The 14,453-nt window shown below is 42.3% G+C and overlaps 1 protein-coding gene across 5 annotated transcripts in view; it reads left to right on the top strand.

Moving 5' to 3' along the window:
- The first annotated feature begins 200 nt into the window (after positions 1-200).
- The window catches only part of NAT10 (N-acetyltransferase 10), a 40,232-nt gene continuing 25,979 nt past the window's right edge, over positions 201-14,453 (top strand). Inside the window, exons 1-11 of one of the 5 annotated variants that reach the window (XM_005304548.5) lie at positions 247-362; positions 1,423-1,497; positions 2,811-2,933; positions 4,731-4,822; positions 5,776-5,947; positions 6,486-6,608; positions 7,565-7,626; positions 8,613-8,727; positions 9,740-9,847; positions 11,178-11,311; positions 12,786-12,879. In XM_005304548.5, the coding sequence (XP_005304605.2) occupies positions 2,826-2,933; positions 4,731-4,822; positions 5,776-5,947; positions 6,486-6,608; positions 7,565-7,626; positions 8,613-8,727; positions 9,740-9,847; positions 11,178-11,311; positions 12,786-12,879 (1,008 nt within the window). In that variant the 5' untranslated portion in view covers positions 247-362; positions 1,423-1,497; positions 2,811-2,825. Of the gene's footprint in view, positions 635-1,422; positions 1,498-2,810; positions 2,934-4,730; positions 4,823-5,775; positions 5,948-6,485; positions 6,609-7,564; positions 7,627-8,612; positions 8,728-9,739; positions 9,848-11,177; positions 11,312-12,785; positions 12,880-14,453 lie in introns of all 5 variants that reach the window. The other 4 variants (XM_005304550.5, XM_065592683.1, XM_005304549.5 and 1 more) reach the window with 4 other exon arrangements.

The raw sequence follows: 14,453 nt of genomic DNA on the forward strand, positions 1-14,453 counted from the left end.
ACCTCTCCTACTCTGCTCTGCAGCCATTGAAATAGCCTAGAAACTGCGGCGTAGCGCTGCGTCTCTCTGTAGCAGCGGGATTCCCAGCGTGGGTTGCGCCCTTTCTACTTAATCCGCCTCCCGCTCCTTCCCCTGCCGCCAGCTGTTTGCCCCTCCTGCGCCTTCAGTGCTCCCGCCCCGATGCTGCCCTGTAGCCCCGCGAGCAGCAGCCGGGAGGCGGTACTAAGTGAGGGCGGACTTCGGGCAGAGGCGTCAGCAGAAGTTACTGAGCATGCTCCGCTCGCCGCGCAACGTAGCGTAGCCTTCCCCTGCCTGGTCCTTCTTCCCCGGGCCGCCTGTCTCCCAGCCGGTCATCCACGTGGGTGAGTGCGCCGCGCCGCCAGAGGCCGGGGCTCTGCAGGGACGGGAGCTGCGGAGCAATCGCCGCCGGGCTAGGTGAGGCGCGGGGTGGGTGTGATGGTGGTGTTAATAATGCCCCATCCGTCCGTCTCCGAGCCCCGTTGTCAGCGCTGGTTTGTCACGTCACGTGGCGGGGCGCTGGGCAGTGGGGCTGCGGATTTGGGAGGCGTGGGTGGGTTTGCTCCTGGAGCCGTTTTTTTTTTCTCCTGTCCGCTAGAGTTTTGAAAATGAAAATGTAAGACGTTTCTGCCATGTGGCTCGCATTAGTTAGCCTGGCGGCCATGATCTGTGCGTGTGTTTTAATTCACCGCCCAGCCCTTTAGATCCTCCCCCAACGCTTTCACAAGCCTGTTTATTTTCTTGACTCTCCCCCCGCCCCATGCTTCTCCAGTTTTTTCTTCCTTCCTCCTCAGTTTTTCTCAATGTTCCTGTTTTCCCTATCAGTCTTAGTCTTTCTTTCTCCCCCTTCCCACATTCGTTCTTCCCAACCAGCCGCAGTCCCATGTCAAAGTCGGGATATTCCTGAATTCATTCCCGTACAGCTCCCCTTCCTCGGTTTTTTTTTTCCTGCTTTACATGCGGATCAGAGGGCCTGTGTAGTTTTGCAGTCACAACAGTGGTTGTGTCGGAGGGCACCTGACATCGGTTTTGTTTTGTTTTGTTTTCTGAAGAAAATATTCTGGTTTTATGGAGGTTTTTAGTCACCTTGGAATATGAAATTTACAGCAGTGAGCAGCCCGAACAGGCAGAGGATGGACTAGGTCATGGGTTCTCAAACGGGGTCATGACCTCTCAGGGTGTCATGCGGTTATTACATGGGGGTTGTGAGCTGTCAGCCTCCACCCCCAAACCTTGCTTCGGCTCCAGCATTTATAATGTTAAATATAAAAAACATGTTTTTAATTTGTAAGGGGGGGGGGAGTCTCGCTCAGGCTTGCTATGTGAAAGGGTTCACCAATACAAAAGTTTGAGAACCACTGGACTAGGTGATCAAATAGCCCTTTTCTGTCACTTCTGCTTCAGAGAATCTTGTAAGGATCTGATGTGCTGTGCGTGCATACGCTTGGAGAACAAAGGATACAATCTTTACAATTTCAGGTAGATTCAATGGGTCTGGGAAGCTTTTTGCAGCCCATCAAAACAATGTATTGTGTATTGGCTGAACTACCTCAGTGCTGCTCTTCATTGGAGTTAATATAATCCTTTAGCTCACTGACTAGAGGTCTAAGTTTTGGAAATGAACATGCAAGAACTGTCATCCATCTGGATATGATTAGCTAACAGTCATGGTCTGTGTGTGTGTGTATGTGACTACACATAGTTAAAGCATGGAATAAATATTGATCCATTGCTTATTACACTGTCCTGCAGTAGTGTTCAAAAAGCACTGCTAGACTAATGGTCGGCGACAGGGCAAGTCCAGCATCTCAAAAAACGTTGGAGCTGTATACCATTGGAAGTGAAATCTCAGTTTTTCCAGCAGCATACTTCATTGATTTTAGTTTTGTCACCCCAAGGCCGGCTCTAGGTTTTTTGCTGCCTCAAGCAAAAACAAAAAACACCTCCCGGAATGCTGCCCCTGGAATTGTGCCGCCCCAAGCATGTGCTTGGTTTGCTGCTGCCTAGAGCTGGTCCTGTGTCACCCAATGAAGTACCTAAACATAAAATGACAGTTTGATTACACCTTTCATCCTTCCCAAAATATTACCAAAGTTACCCTTTTGGTAACCTCAGGAGCCAGAAAGTGATTCTGTGAACCTAATGCAACTTTAATAGCCATTTCCTCTCTGAGAATTTGGAATCCTGCTTCCCACTGGAGTAAGTCCTTAATCTGTAACTAGTGCGTTGTGAAATAACAGCTGCTTAAATCTTGTGATGAGAGTGGAGGAGAAAAAAGCAACATGGTAATCAGAATAAGGTGATTGTAAGATCTAATATTTCATTATCTTAGTGACTTTGTTGGAACAATACAAATACATCCAGTACTGTTAACTTAAGGGTTGGGCAATTGGAAGGAAGGTGCTGCCTTGCTCGTTAAAGTTATCTATTTACAAGTGAAACCCCATGTTGGAAAAATGCTGTCTGCTTTTTAATTGTATGACAAACCATTCTGAGTTATTGCACTGTGTTAAATGTTTCTTTAAAAGTCATTCTAATGTAAACAATCTCCCGGAGAAGTTGTCAAATTACTTTTTTTAAATCAGATACTTAAAAAAAAAAAAATCAAATATGTGATTGTGATTGTTGGAAGATAGTGTCAGACTGAAAAAAGCCAAGAATATCTGATGTAAAAATCTCAACCATGTCATAAAAACTCTGGGCATCTTATGTTCTTGACACCGCTGTACATCCTAAACTGAAACATGCTGTTGTAGGTCGGAGACTGGCTAACTTTTGAAAAAACTTTTCAGGCATTTTTACTAACCATGCAGCGCAAGAAGGTAGACAATCGCATTCGAGTGCTAATTGAGAATGGAGTGGCTGAGCGACACAGGACATTGTTTGTTCTAGTTGGAGACCATGGCAAGGATCAGGTAACTATCAGCCTCGGACCAGATATTTTCAATGGCTCTTTTTAGTTAATGTACAGTCTGAGTCTAGAGTGGTGGTTCTCAACCCACGGCCCAATCAGCACACAGCTGTGGCCCATGTGACATCCTCAGGGCCATACAGTAGTATACATATTGTGTGGATGTGACCCACAGTGATAAATAGGTTGAGGTATAAATAACTTGCATCTTTCATAAGGAAGGAAACTAATTTCTAGAGCAGCAGAGATGAGAATCTTATCTGACAAGTAGACATTCTGTAATTGAGTTAGTATATTGTTCATTTTTAGAGAAGTTTTTCTGTGTATATACTATGTGTTGTACCTAATAAGGATGTAAATGCTGTAGAGTGTGATATTTATATTAGTACAAACCGTGAAATAATAGAAACACAAGGAATATCAATAATGCTTGGAAGGATGTAACTATTAAGCATCATCTGCTATTTTTAAAAAAGTTCAGGAAAGATGAAATAAAGCAGGTAAAATAAAGAAGAATCTGAACTCTTCTTAAAGGAAAAAGATTCTCTACTCCCCTGCAGGCTGGTGAGAGTTTCCTTCATTTAATTTAAAGTGGTAAAATTATCCTAATGTTCTCCTACAAATTGTGTCACCTTTGTGACTCAAGCCAGGTGTTACCTATCCAGTTACCCTTCAAGGCTCACCACAGTAGAAATCCTACTGGAGTAATTTGTAGAGGCAACATTGTATGGAAAGACATCTCCCATACATCTTCCCCTTTGGACTGTCAGTGGTTGTTCTAGTGAGAGAGAATGACTAGCACTGCCCAAATTCAGACACCCCCATCTACTACATAGGGGTTGAATGTGCTGCCTCTGTAATGCTGCTATCGTCTGCTGATGCAGGTTTCAAGAGACATGGGGAAAAGTTACCTTTGTTTAAAAGTCTGCCTGTGCAATAGACAGTGAAGGCCTTGTCTAAACACAAAAGTTGTATTGTTTTAAATATGCTGCTACTATATTATACTGCACTAATATAATTCAGGTGGTACAAACCGTCTCTGCAGTGTAGACTCATTTATAGCTTATTCTTCTAGAGAAAGGAGAATAAACCATACCAGTATAAAGCACTTTATAGTGATACAACCCCTAATGTGGATGTAGTTATACTGGTATAACTCCACTGATTTAAAAAAAAAAAAAATGGCAGCCCGAATTGACAGCTTGTACACACAGTTTGTACACCAAGCCGTTACAAACAAGTTATTTGGAAGGAGACACCAATTTGTCTAGTAACTAGTTACCCATCCTTTCCTCCTTTATGCAGTGTGTAGCTAGACATTCAGCATACATACAAAGCTTGTGATGTTTGAGATTCATCTGCTTTGTATGCAGAATGCTTTATTCTGTGTCAGATATGTTTTAAAAATATGGCAAAGTGGAACTATAGAGGAAGGAATAATTGAAGCAAAGAGTTGGTAGCCCTCACCTTGCACAGATCTGCTTTAATAGCTTGATGGGTTTTGCACTGCCCATCCAGACTTTAGAAAGGATCCCCTTTCCCAGCAGTTCTGCTCCACCGTTATAATCTGTAGCATGCCTTGCATGGGGTTCATGTGCTGATGTTCTGGGGGGTAATACAAGGTGCTGGATGTGAGTTGTGCCATCTCCTAACTCCTGTTGATACTGAGCACTTGTGCAATATAAGTCTATTTCTAAAATCTGATATTTTCCACTTGGGATCTAAAAAAATTTCACTTCATGATTGTCTCTTCTCAATGCAGCTGTTGGTTAATGTGCCTTTGTTTTGTGCCTTTTGGTAGGTGGTTATACTCCATCACATGCTATCTAAAGCAACTGTGAAGGCCAGACCCTCAGTCCTGTGGTGTTACAAGAAGGAGCTGGGCTTTAGCAGGTAAGAAGTTTTTGTCTTTCACTCTTTGTTGGGAGTCTAATTGCACTCTAACTTGTGAAGCTGATCTAAGGTAGCTTCTTGTCAGGTCAGCTGTATGTAGGTCGCATGATTCAATCGAGTGGAGACACTAGGCTAAATCCTGTGGTGATTGTACAAAAGTTTCAGTGTAATAGAACTGTTTGTTTTGACTTGAATAGTGTGGCAGAAGTATGGAGCTGGGAGCCAGGAACTGCTGAGTTCTAATCACAGCTCCAACGCAGAGTCTGTGACCTGGTGACCCTCTCTACCTTAGTTTCTTCCTCCACCCCCCCCCCCCCACACACACACACAACTTCAGTAACATTTAGGCATGGTCTGTACCTAAGCATAGGCTGACCCAGCTGTGTTACTCAGAGGTGTGACTTAAGCCCCAGTATATGTACTGTTAGGTTGACAGAAGAACTCTTCCATTGACCTAGCTGCTGCCTTTTGGGATGGATTAACTACAGCATGGGAAAAACCCCTTCCATCACTGTAGCAAGTGTCTAGACTATGGCACTACCATGGCACAGCTGCAGTGCTGTAGCATCTGTAGTTTAGACAAGTCCTTAAAACTGGAGGCAGACTGTAGGCCCTCATGTCAAAATCCTCGACTTTAGGGGTATCTGAATCTGTACCTACAAATTTGGGTTCAGAATCAAAAGGGTGCCTGTTTGGGGAATTTCTTTCAGATTTGGATATAAGACAACTGACATTTTTCAAGATCAGTTGATCCTATTTGATTTCTGTGATTTTGGGCTGAAATCTCTTAGGAACAGTTGATGAGTTCAGCACTGTGTAACCCAGACATTACCCCAGTTTACTCTAGAGCCTGAACTCTGGAACCCTCTTTTAAATCTGAACCAGATCTCAAACAGCCTCCTCAGCCCAGCCCTCTTCCCATGACAACTATAATCGTTTTTTTTTTTTTCTAGCCACCGTAAAAAGCGAATGAGACAACTACAAAAGAAGATTAAAAGTGGAACTTTAAACCTAAAGCAGGATGACCCTTTTGAGTTGTTTATAGCAGCTACAAACATTCGCTACTGCTATTACAATGAGACCCATAAAATTCTTGGTAACACCTTTGGCATGTGTGTACTCCAGGTAACAAATTTATCATTTAGCGTAAAAAAAAAAAAAAATTACACTAGAATGAGAGTCTTCTTTCCCCTGGACCATTTACTGCCTTTCTAGCAATTTAAATGCCTTACAGGAGAAATCTTTGTCTTGCTAGTATTTTTCAGTGATGATGGCTCAAGGTATTTTGCATGGCTTTTTGTGAGCACAGTGGATTTGTTGGCAGAATTGTAATTAGAAGCAAGAAAACACTAATGTTATAGAAGCTTGCCTTCCAGAAATATTAGAGAGAGAGAAGGTGGGTGAGGTAATATCTCTTATTGGACCCACTTCCGTTGGTGAAAGACAAGCTTGGCACTCTCACCAACAGAAGTTGGTCCAGTAAAAGAATTACCTCACCCACCTTCTCTCTCTCTCATTTCCTTGGACTGACACAGCTACAACTACACTGCATACCTCCAGAAATATGTTTTATGGCAGTTTGATTCCTGTTAGTCGATGCCAGTTGTCTTGGAAGACTCACGACAACCTTGAATTTGTTTGTTACTGTGTTTTTATTTGCTAGGATTTTGAAGCCTTGACGCCAAACCTGCTGGCTAGAACTGTTGAAACAGTGGAAGGAGGTGGAATTGTGGTGATTCTCCTCAGAACTATGAACTCACTGAAGCAGCTGTATACAATGACCATGGTATGTTTGATTAACAAGCACCTCTGATCCTTTCCCACACAGTGGTGGTCCAGAGTCTCCAGACATAGTGCATTTCTCTTCAGCTTTATATTCTATGCTGAGTCATCATTTAAGTGCCCACCCGACCTTACTGTTCTTTCTCTGCCATTGTGTGTGTGTGTGTCTGTGTCTACCATTAGGCAGTTCTGCTTAATAAGGTGACTTGAATTTCTCCTAGACTGAGGGATCAAAGGTGAGGACGCATAATTAACAACTTAATTCTTTAGATATAGAATAGGGGTTTGATTCTTCTCTGGGTCCTCAGTGTCACAAAGTATTAATGATCTCGGTCTGGGCACTATACAGGCAAATGGAATGTACAATTTTACCCTTTTTGGCAGGGGGGAGGCACATTCGCTAGAATTTTATTAACTTGGAAAGAAGAGCTCAATTTGCCAAATTCATACCTAGTGTTAAGTAGGAGCAACTTCACTACTGATAATATCTCTGAAGTGTAACCTATTTATGCTGAATATATTCATTTTTCAGCTAGGGAGTTTCACTAGTAGTAATTGAGTCAGCACTTGAATTGGAGAACCAGTTTTTTTTTCTAGCTTCACTGATGAGGCATTCACCATGGGGTATTCAGCCCCTGCATGACTGGGCCATAAATTAGACAGTATGATGCAATCACATAAAGTTCAGGGAGTAGATACGGCTGGCGTGGAAATTAGTGTGGGGAAGGGTGAAAAGGTGGTATTTTTAAAGAGGAATTTGGAGGGTTGGGGAGATGCATGGTATACAGGAAAAGGAAGTTTTATGCCAGGGAAAGGAGAGGCATAGTCAAGAATGGATGGGGACAAAGGGATGTTTGATAGTTCATATGAATTATATTCCATATAAACTGTGCTCTAGCCCAGAGATTCCTTCATGTTTCAAACTTGTGAGACTGAGTGATCTTTGTCTTGTTATTTCAGGATGTTCACTCACGCTACAGAACAGAGGCACATCAGGACATAGTAGGGAGGTTTAACGAAAGGTGGGTTGTTAGGATCTTGAAAACCTAAGTTAACAAGTCTACATTTGCAAGAAAGGCATCCACAGCAGTGTCTTGTTTCAGGATTGGCACAATGTCCTGTTAACTTAGAATAATGTATGTGCCTTCTTATCACAGAAGTGGCTGCACTTTGCCGGTGGGGGAGGGGTGTACGTGTGTGTGTGTGTGTGTGTATGTGTGTGTATATATATATATATATATATATAAAACCTTTGCATATCTTACAAGGGCTATTGTGGAGCTTAATGAGTTAATGTTTGTGAAGCGCTTTGAGATTCTTTGACGAAGGGCTCTTTAGAAGCACAAATATCAGAATTACATTCTCCCAGTGTTGCAGCTCTTGATGAGACTCGCAGAGCACTTCCACAGCTTAAAAATATGAAATTGTTGATGCCTAGCTTCTCTTTATGGCATTAGATCAGTCTCTTGTAAAAGCCAAGAAATCTGCCTTACTGTACTGAATAAACAGTCTTCATTGCTATTAGGATATATAACTAGCACCATCTTTCCCCCGGGAAGAATATAGAATGTTATTTAGCATGTAGCTGGTGGATGTGTGGTCTCATGGATAAAACGGAATCAACAACCAGTATGAGTGTAATTTTAGAATTTTACAGTGATGGGTACATGTAACTACTTCCTTGGGGTCAAGAATTGCCTGTTTACACTGATATTTTCAAATTAATTGTCATGTCCTATTCTGAGGCTTTCTTGAAAGATCACCTTAAATTGGTGGAATGGAGGTGAATGTCTCTGGTTTATAGAACATTCAGATGTTATAATAACAGGGCACACTAGGAATATTAAGTAAAAGTGGGCTGAGTAACTAACTTGTCTCAGCCCAGCTATAAAACTGTGTAAAAGCAGGACCAGATTGTAAGTGCAGCATCTGGAGAGAAAGGGAGCCAGGGTAAATAAGCTCTGTGTCACCAGTGCTGTATTTGAGCTGGCTTTGTCTGATCATGCAGATTCATTCTGTCTCTGGCCTCTTGTAAGAACTGCATAGTGATTGATGATCAGCTCAACATCCTGCCAGTCTCTAGTCACATTGCAAACATAACACCAGTTCCTCCACAGTCTCAGGTAAGTGTATATTACATATTTGATTCAAAGCCTTTTCCAAGGCAAAGATGCAAACAGTATTTTAAAGTTTGATAAAGATGAGGTGGTTCTTCCCCCACTAAATAGCAAGTATTATTCTAACCTCAGACTAAAGGAGAGCAGAGCCAATTCTAAATTCTGGACTTGAAGATTCAACTGCTTCTTATATCTGGCAAGCAGTATCTATCTGGGCGCTGTAGAGAGCAGTGTCAGTGATTCAGCAGTGGGTGCTCTTTTGAATCATTGCTGAAAAAATTCTCTAGCAATTTGATAGGAAGCATTGTGCTGCTGGCAATGCCAGCTGTCAGATGAGAGGTTGATCACTTATGATGGCTGAATATCTTTTGGCATGTTTTACCAACATATCGGGGTTTAGCTCTCTGTCCTGAGAATATTGCTGTCTGGGTAATTTTGGTCACCAAAATTCCCTGCAGTATGTTGGATGCTTCTCCTAAACTGTTGAATAATATTGCTGTTATGCACTTACTGCATTTCACTGATGAAAGAAATGTCTGTGTATAATCTGCAAAGTTTTGGAAGCACGGGGAACAGAAGGTGCTCTAAACTTGTATATCACTATTTACAACAGACCTTTGAGTTATTTGAGTCCTGAGAAGTTCTGATCCATAGACTGAAGATGACTTACCAAAAAAAACTTTAGAAAGATATCTAGCAATAATCTCCTCTTCTGAGTTAATACAGCCTATTGTACCAGTTCTCAATAGTCTAGAACTGAGGCTGGGTTGATCATTCTTTTAATCCAAGTCCAGAGAGGACTGGATTCACACCTCACCTGTCCCTCATTCTGAAGGATGTATTATATGCTGGACCCAAATGTATGCCCCATCTACAAGCCTGATCCCAGTATAGCTTATTAAATTTGTAATAGAACTTCTCTTCCTGCCATATAAAGATATGACAGGTGTGGAGGTAGCAGCTGTGCTGAAAGGTCCCTTATTAATCCTGCTTTGTTAAATTCTTCTCTTGCTTCTAGGAGGATAGCCTCAGACCTCAGGATCTGGAGCTGAAGGAATTGAAGGAGAGTTTGCAGGATACGCAACCTGTAGGAGTGCTGGTGGATAGCTGTAAAACTCTGGATCAGGTTGGCATGGTGTTAAACTGGGAATGCTGTTCTCTTGACAGATGCCCCAACCATTCATGTTTTTGTCCCATACTGTTCCTCTGAATGAAAAGTTCACGAGCCAGTGCTGCCTCCTACAGGAAAGCAACTCTCCCTTGGCTTGCTTGGAAGAGTTAACATGACGGGGCAGCTCAAAGGCAGGTGTGAGAGGCCTCTTCAAGCAGCTTGACTTTCCCTAATGAAAGGAAGGGTTAGAATGGAAAGAGGCTGAGGAGTTGTACTAGCAAGTTCACTTACTGAGAGGAAATGGCATAGGGCTCTCAAAGCATCAGATTTGCGTTAAGTGGGCAACTGAGCCACATGTTCAAATAGTGGCATGAGTTGACTTAGCCCATTTTACCATCTCTGAAGGTAGCTGAGCTATTACGTAACTTATTTTGTGTCTTACATTTAACAACTTAAACTCCAAGTCCAGTCCATGGATGATAGATTCCCAACTCTTTCAATTGAGCAAGGGCTTGTCTTGGTGCCCTTGTTCAAAACGTCCCCATCCCTCGTGTGGTACAGAGTGCTGGTTGTGTACAGTTCTCCTTGCGAAAAGTAACTTTGCAAGCATGTGATTTGAGAAGGGCTGTGAGATCCTTCTGAGTGAAAGATGCTTTGTAAAAGGCAAATACTTATTACTTTTGCTGCTATTGTCTTCACCCTTCCACAGATTAAAGGGTGTATGTGTCTCTAAAGTTAAAACAGGTCCTACTTTGTCCCTTGCTTTCTTATGATGTCCAATTTGTAGGGTTGGTTTGGTCAGGGAGTACACTTAGTGGGTAGAGCTGAGACTGGGATTTAAGATTCTTCCCATTGACCTGGTGTGTGACCTTGGGCAAGTCTCTAAACCTCACTGTTCCTGCCATCCCCCATCTGCACAATAGATCAGATACTTTCCTACCTTACGGAGGGGTTCTGGGACTTCCAAGGGGACTTAAGTACAAATGACAGTAAAGTGCTTATGAAAATCTCCTGGTATAAAGTGATTTAAAGTTCTCAAGTAAAACATGCTCTTGAAATCCACAATATAACTATAACTACCGTTCTCTGTCTTGCCCAGTCCCATTTTGAGAGCTCAGGGTCCAAGTATGCTCAGAGATTGTGGTATTAAGTATCAAGCAGTAAAAAAAAAAAAAAGGTATTTGGCTGGTTTTAATGTCTCTCTTCCTCATCGTTTCCCGTCCTGCCCCCCAATGCCTGGAAAAAGGGATGTGTCAGCTCCCACTAGTGATACCATTCAGTAAATGTGGACATGGCTTTATTTCTCCATTAGACACTGCTCCTGTGTTTGTTTCCTATTCACCAGGCAAAAGCACTTTTGAAATTTATTGAAGCCATTTCTGAGAAGACTCTGAGGAGCACCGTGGCTTTAACAGCTGCCAGGGGACGTGGTAAATCTGCTGCCTTAGGATTGGCTATAGCTGGAGCCGTGGCTTTTGGGTAAGCTTAACCTCAGTTGTCCAGGCTTTTATTTGCATTTGTAAATAATGCGAAGGCTGAGAAGGATTTGAGGTGCATTTGTGTGTCAGTAATATACATATATTACGCAATCCTTTTTATGCATTTTGATGGATAGTTGTATTGATTTCCAAATCTTTCCATTTTTATACGAACAGGAAATTTTAAATCTTTAAAAGTCAGAATAATCACATTTAAAAAAATAAAATAGGCAACTAAAAATCAGTTATCAGTTGTGTAGTGAAACCAATGAGCAATAGAAGTTGAGGATATAAGTGTGGTGAATTCTGACAGCGTGCTTGGATCTGTATGTAGCATGGGACTATTCATGGGCTCAAAGTTAAGATATTCATAAGTATTCATAGGATCAGGGCTCTACTAGGTAAACAACGTAATACTTGTGTACATTGGAGCAGGTGTCCCAGGAAATGGAAGGGCTTACCGTTTTAATTTTTTGAATGTACTTTTTTTCTTTTGGCATGGTGGCTTAATGTGGATAGGGTTGTAGATTCATAACATGCAGAAATGATCATATTTCACAATTATTTCATTTTTCAAGTATCAGTCATCAAGAAGTGATGGATTTCGCTAGAATTAGTAACACAGGAACATAATTCTCAAGTGACTTGTCTGTACATCTTAATTTAAATATTGAGATTTATCTTTTATCTACTTTCATGTGGAGAGAGAATTGTACTATTGCTGTATCTAACTAAAGTCACATCCATTCATATAATGAAGTTCACTGTCCTTTGTATGTGAGCTCGAGTTTTATTAGATATCTGAGAATATTGATTTGCTTGTTTTAGAAATAAATGCACGTAATATATGTCCGAAATAGTAATTTTTAAGTAGTCATTCTCATCCTGATATAGTGATGGGGATATTACAATCAATTAAATAATTTGCTTTAGTCACTGATTTGGGTCCGTTCATAGAAGGGTAGATAGTGTAATTCTTGTTAACAGTAAAAAGAACTTAAGGTTAGATGATGATTTATTATTGATCACGGACAAATTGCTGATAGGTACAAAATGAAGATGGCCATTGGACCATACAGCTTACAGTCAAAAAGATGAGGTGGAACAGAGAGTATGCACTGGAGACCCCACTGGGAAAACTAAATTTGAAAACACTTAGGATTCCTACTTGTGGGCATTTCAGGAGAAGTAAGTGTTGAATGCAGGAGTAGAGAAGTGTGTGCTGCTGAATACTTTGGCGTAGTGGTACACACAGAAGTATCCTATAGGTGTGGTAGGAAGAATGTTTCACTTTAATTGTTGCTTTCTATTACAGTTATAAATCTGCCTTCTATAAACTCTTTGTGGTTTAAGATGCTTCGTATATGTAAAATTTCAGTGTTTGTAATGTCATACGTGCTCCGTATAATATAAACTGAATCATTCACACTGCTTTGCATAAAAGGATTTAAAACCCTGTTTTGTTTCTTCAACAGTTACTCCAACATCTTTGTGACATCTCCCAGTCCAGATAACCTTCACACACTATTTGAGTTTGTATTTAAAGGCTTTGATGCACTGCAGTACCAAGTAAGGAGAGCAGGCTTTTACAGTGGTTTCATAAAAATGTGTTTAGGTAGGGATTTAAAACTGCATTTCTCATTTTGGTTTTTATGTGCTTATTTTAAAAATGATACCCTTTTAGCTATAGGCTGTTTGCACCTAAAAGCCTTTAATGCTCTGCAGAAGTATATAGTGAATCAGAGTGCAGTGATATTTTACATTCAGTATTCGTAAATCAGAAATATTGTGAAACTAGATTTCTTTGCATAAGGAAACGGATATTGCTTTTAATACAAGATTTTCAGTTAGGGCCCTCAATTTAAAGTAAATGCTAGGAATACAAGTGAAATAGATCAAATAATTGACTGCTTCATTGCTAAGAAATGGAATTTATTCTTGGATCTGCTACTCCATGAACTTTGCAAGTATTGGAGAAACCAGCTCTCTGATGGATCTCATTGAATGGACGAAAGGGAACCAAAGTACTATTATATTTTTAATACTGTTTTCACTTTAGGAATACGGGTAGGTTTAACCAGGTTGAGGCTTTCTTTACAGAATTTCTGTGCAAATAAACTGACCCTCAGGAGTGCAAGTGAGAATCTGAATGGAAGATTTAATATTAAACTAGGAGAATGTGGTGAGAAATACTTTGTTTTTCTCACAACCTCCTGTTCTTCTTCGAGTGCTTGCTCATATCCATTCCATTAGGTGTGTGCGCGCCGCGTGCACGATCGTCGGAAGATTTTTACCCTAGCAACACCGGCGGGTCGGCTGTGGAGCCCCCTAGAGTGGCGCCTTCATGGCGCTGAATATATACCCCAGCCGACCCGGCGCCCCCTCAGTTCCTTCTTACCGCCCCTGACGGTCGTTGGAACTGTGGAGCGCTGCCTAGCTGTTCTCCACTTTCCCTAGCTTTCTTGTTGTATCATAGTTGTAGTTATAGTTATAGTCTTAGAGTTTGTTGTAAGTTAGTTAAGTAGTTTTAAAGTTGTTCTAAATAGTCCAGGGGGTTAAGGGGGTCGTCTCCCCCCTTTTCTCCCCCGGCCGCGGGGCCGGGCTCATGCCCAACGCTCCCGGCTTCAAGCTGTGCGCCTCCTGCGCTAAACCTATGCCCACGAGCGACCCGCACGAATCTTGTCTGAAGTGCCTGGGAGAGTCACACCAGACAGACAAGTGTAAAATCTGTAAGGCCTTTCGTCCGAGAACGAAGAAGGAGCGGGACTTTCGGCTCAGGCAACTTCTGATGGAGGCGGCTCTTAGCCCGGACGCTCCTTCCACGAGCAAGGCCCCGGCACCTAGCACCTCGGTGCGCAGTGCCCCGGCGGCACCGGCTGCGACGACCACGCGAGTGGCGTCAGACAAGCCTCCCCGGCACCGGACCTCGTCGGCACCGCAGACACAGCAAGTGCCTCGGCGCCGGTCCTTATCCCCAGGGCATAAAAAAGCCCATAAGACGGGGACATCAGTGCCGAAGACGCCAGCTCCCCCAGTGTCGGGGGTAGAGCCGCGTCCACCGGTGGAGCAACGGAAACAGTTGCCTCCGGCACCGTCGACTCCGGCGCCGAGGCCGTTGAGTCCGGTGCAAATAGCGTCTCCCC

This window comes from Chrysemys picta, chromosome 4 (genome assembly GCF_011386835.1).
Source record: "Chrysemys picta bellii isolate R12L10 chromosome 4, ASM1138683v2, whole genome shotgun sequence".
Lineage (NCBI taxonomy): Eukaryota > Metazoa > Chordata > Testudines > Emydidae > Chrysemys > Chrysemys picta.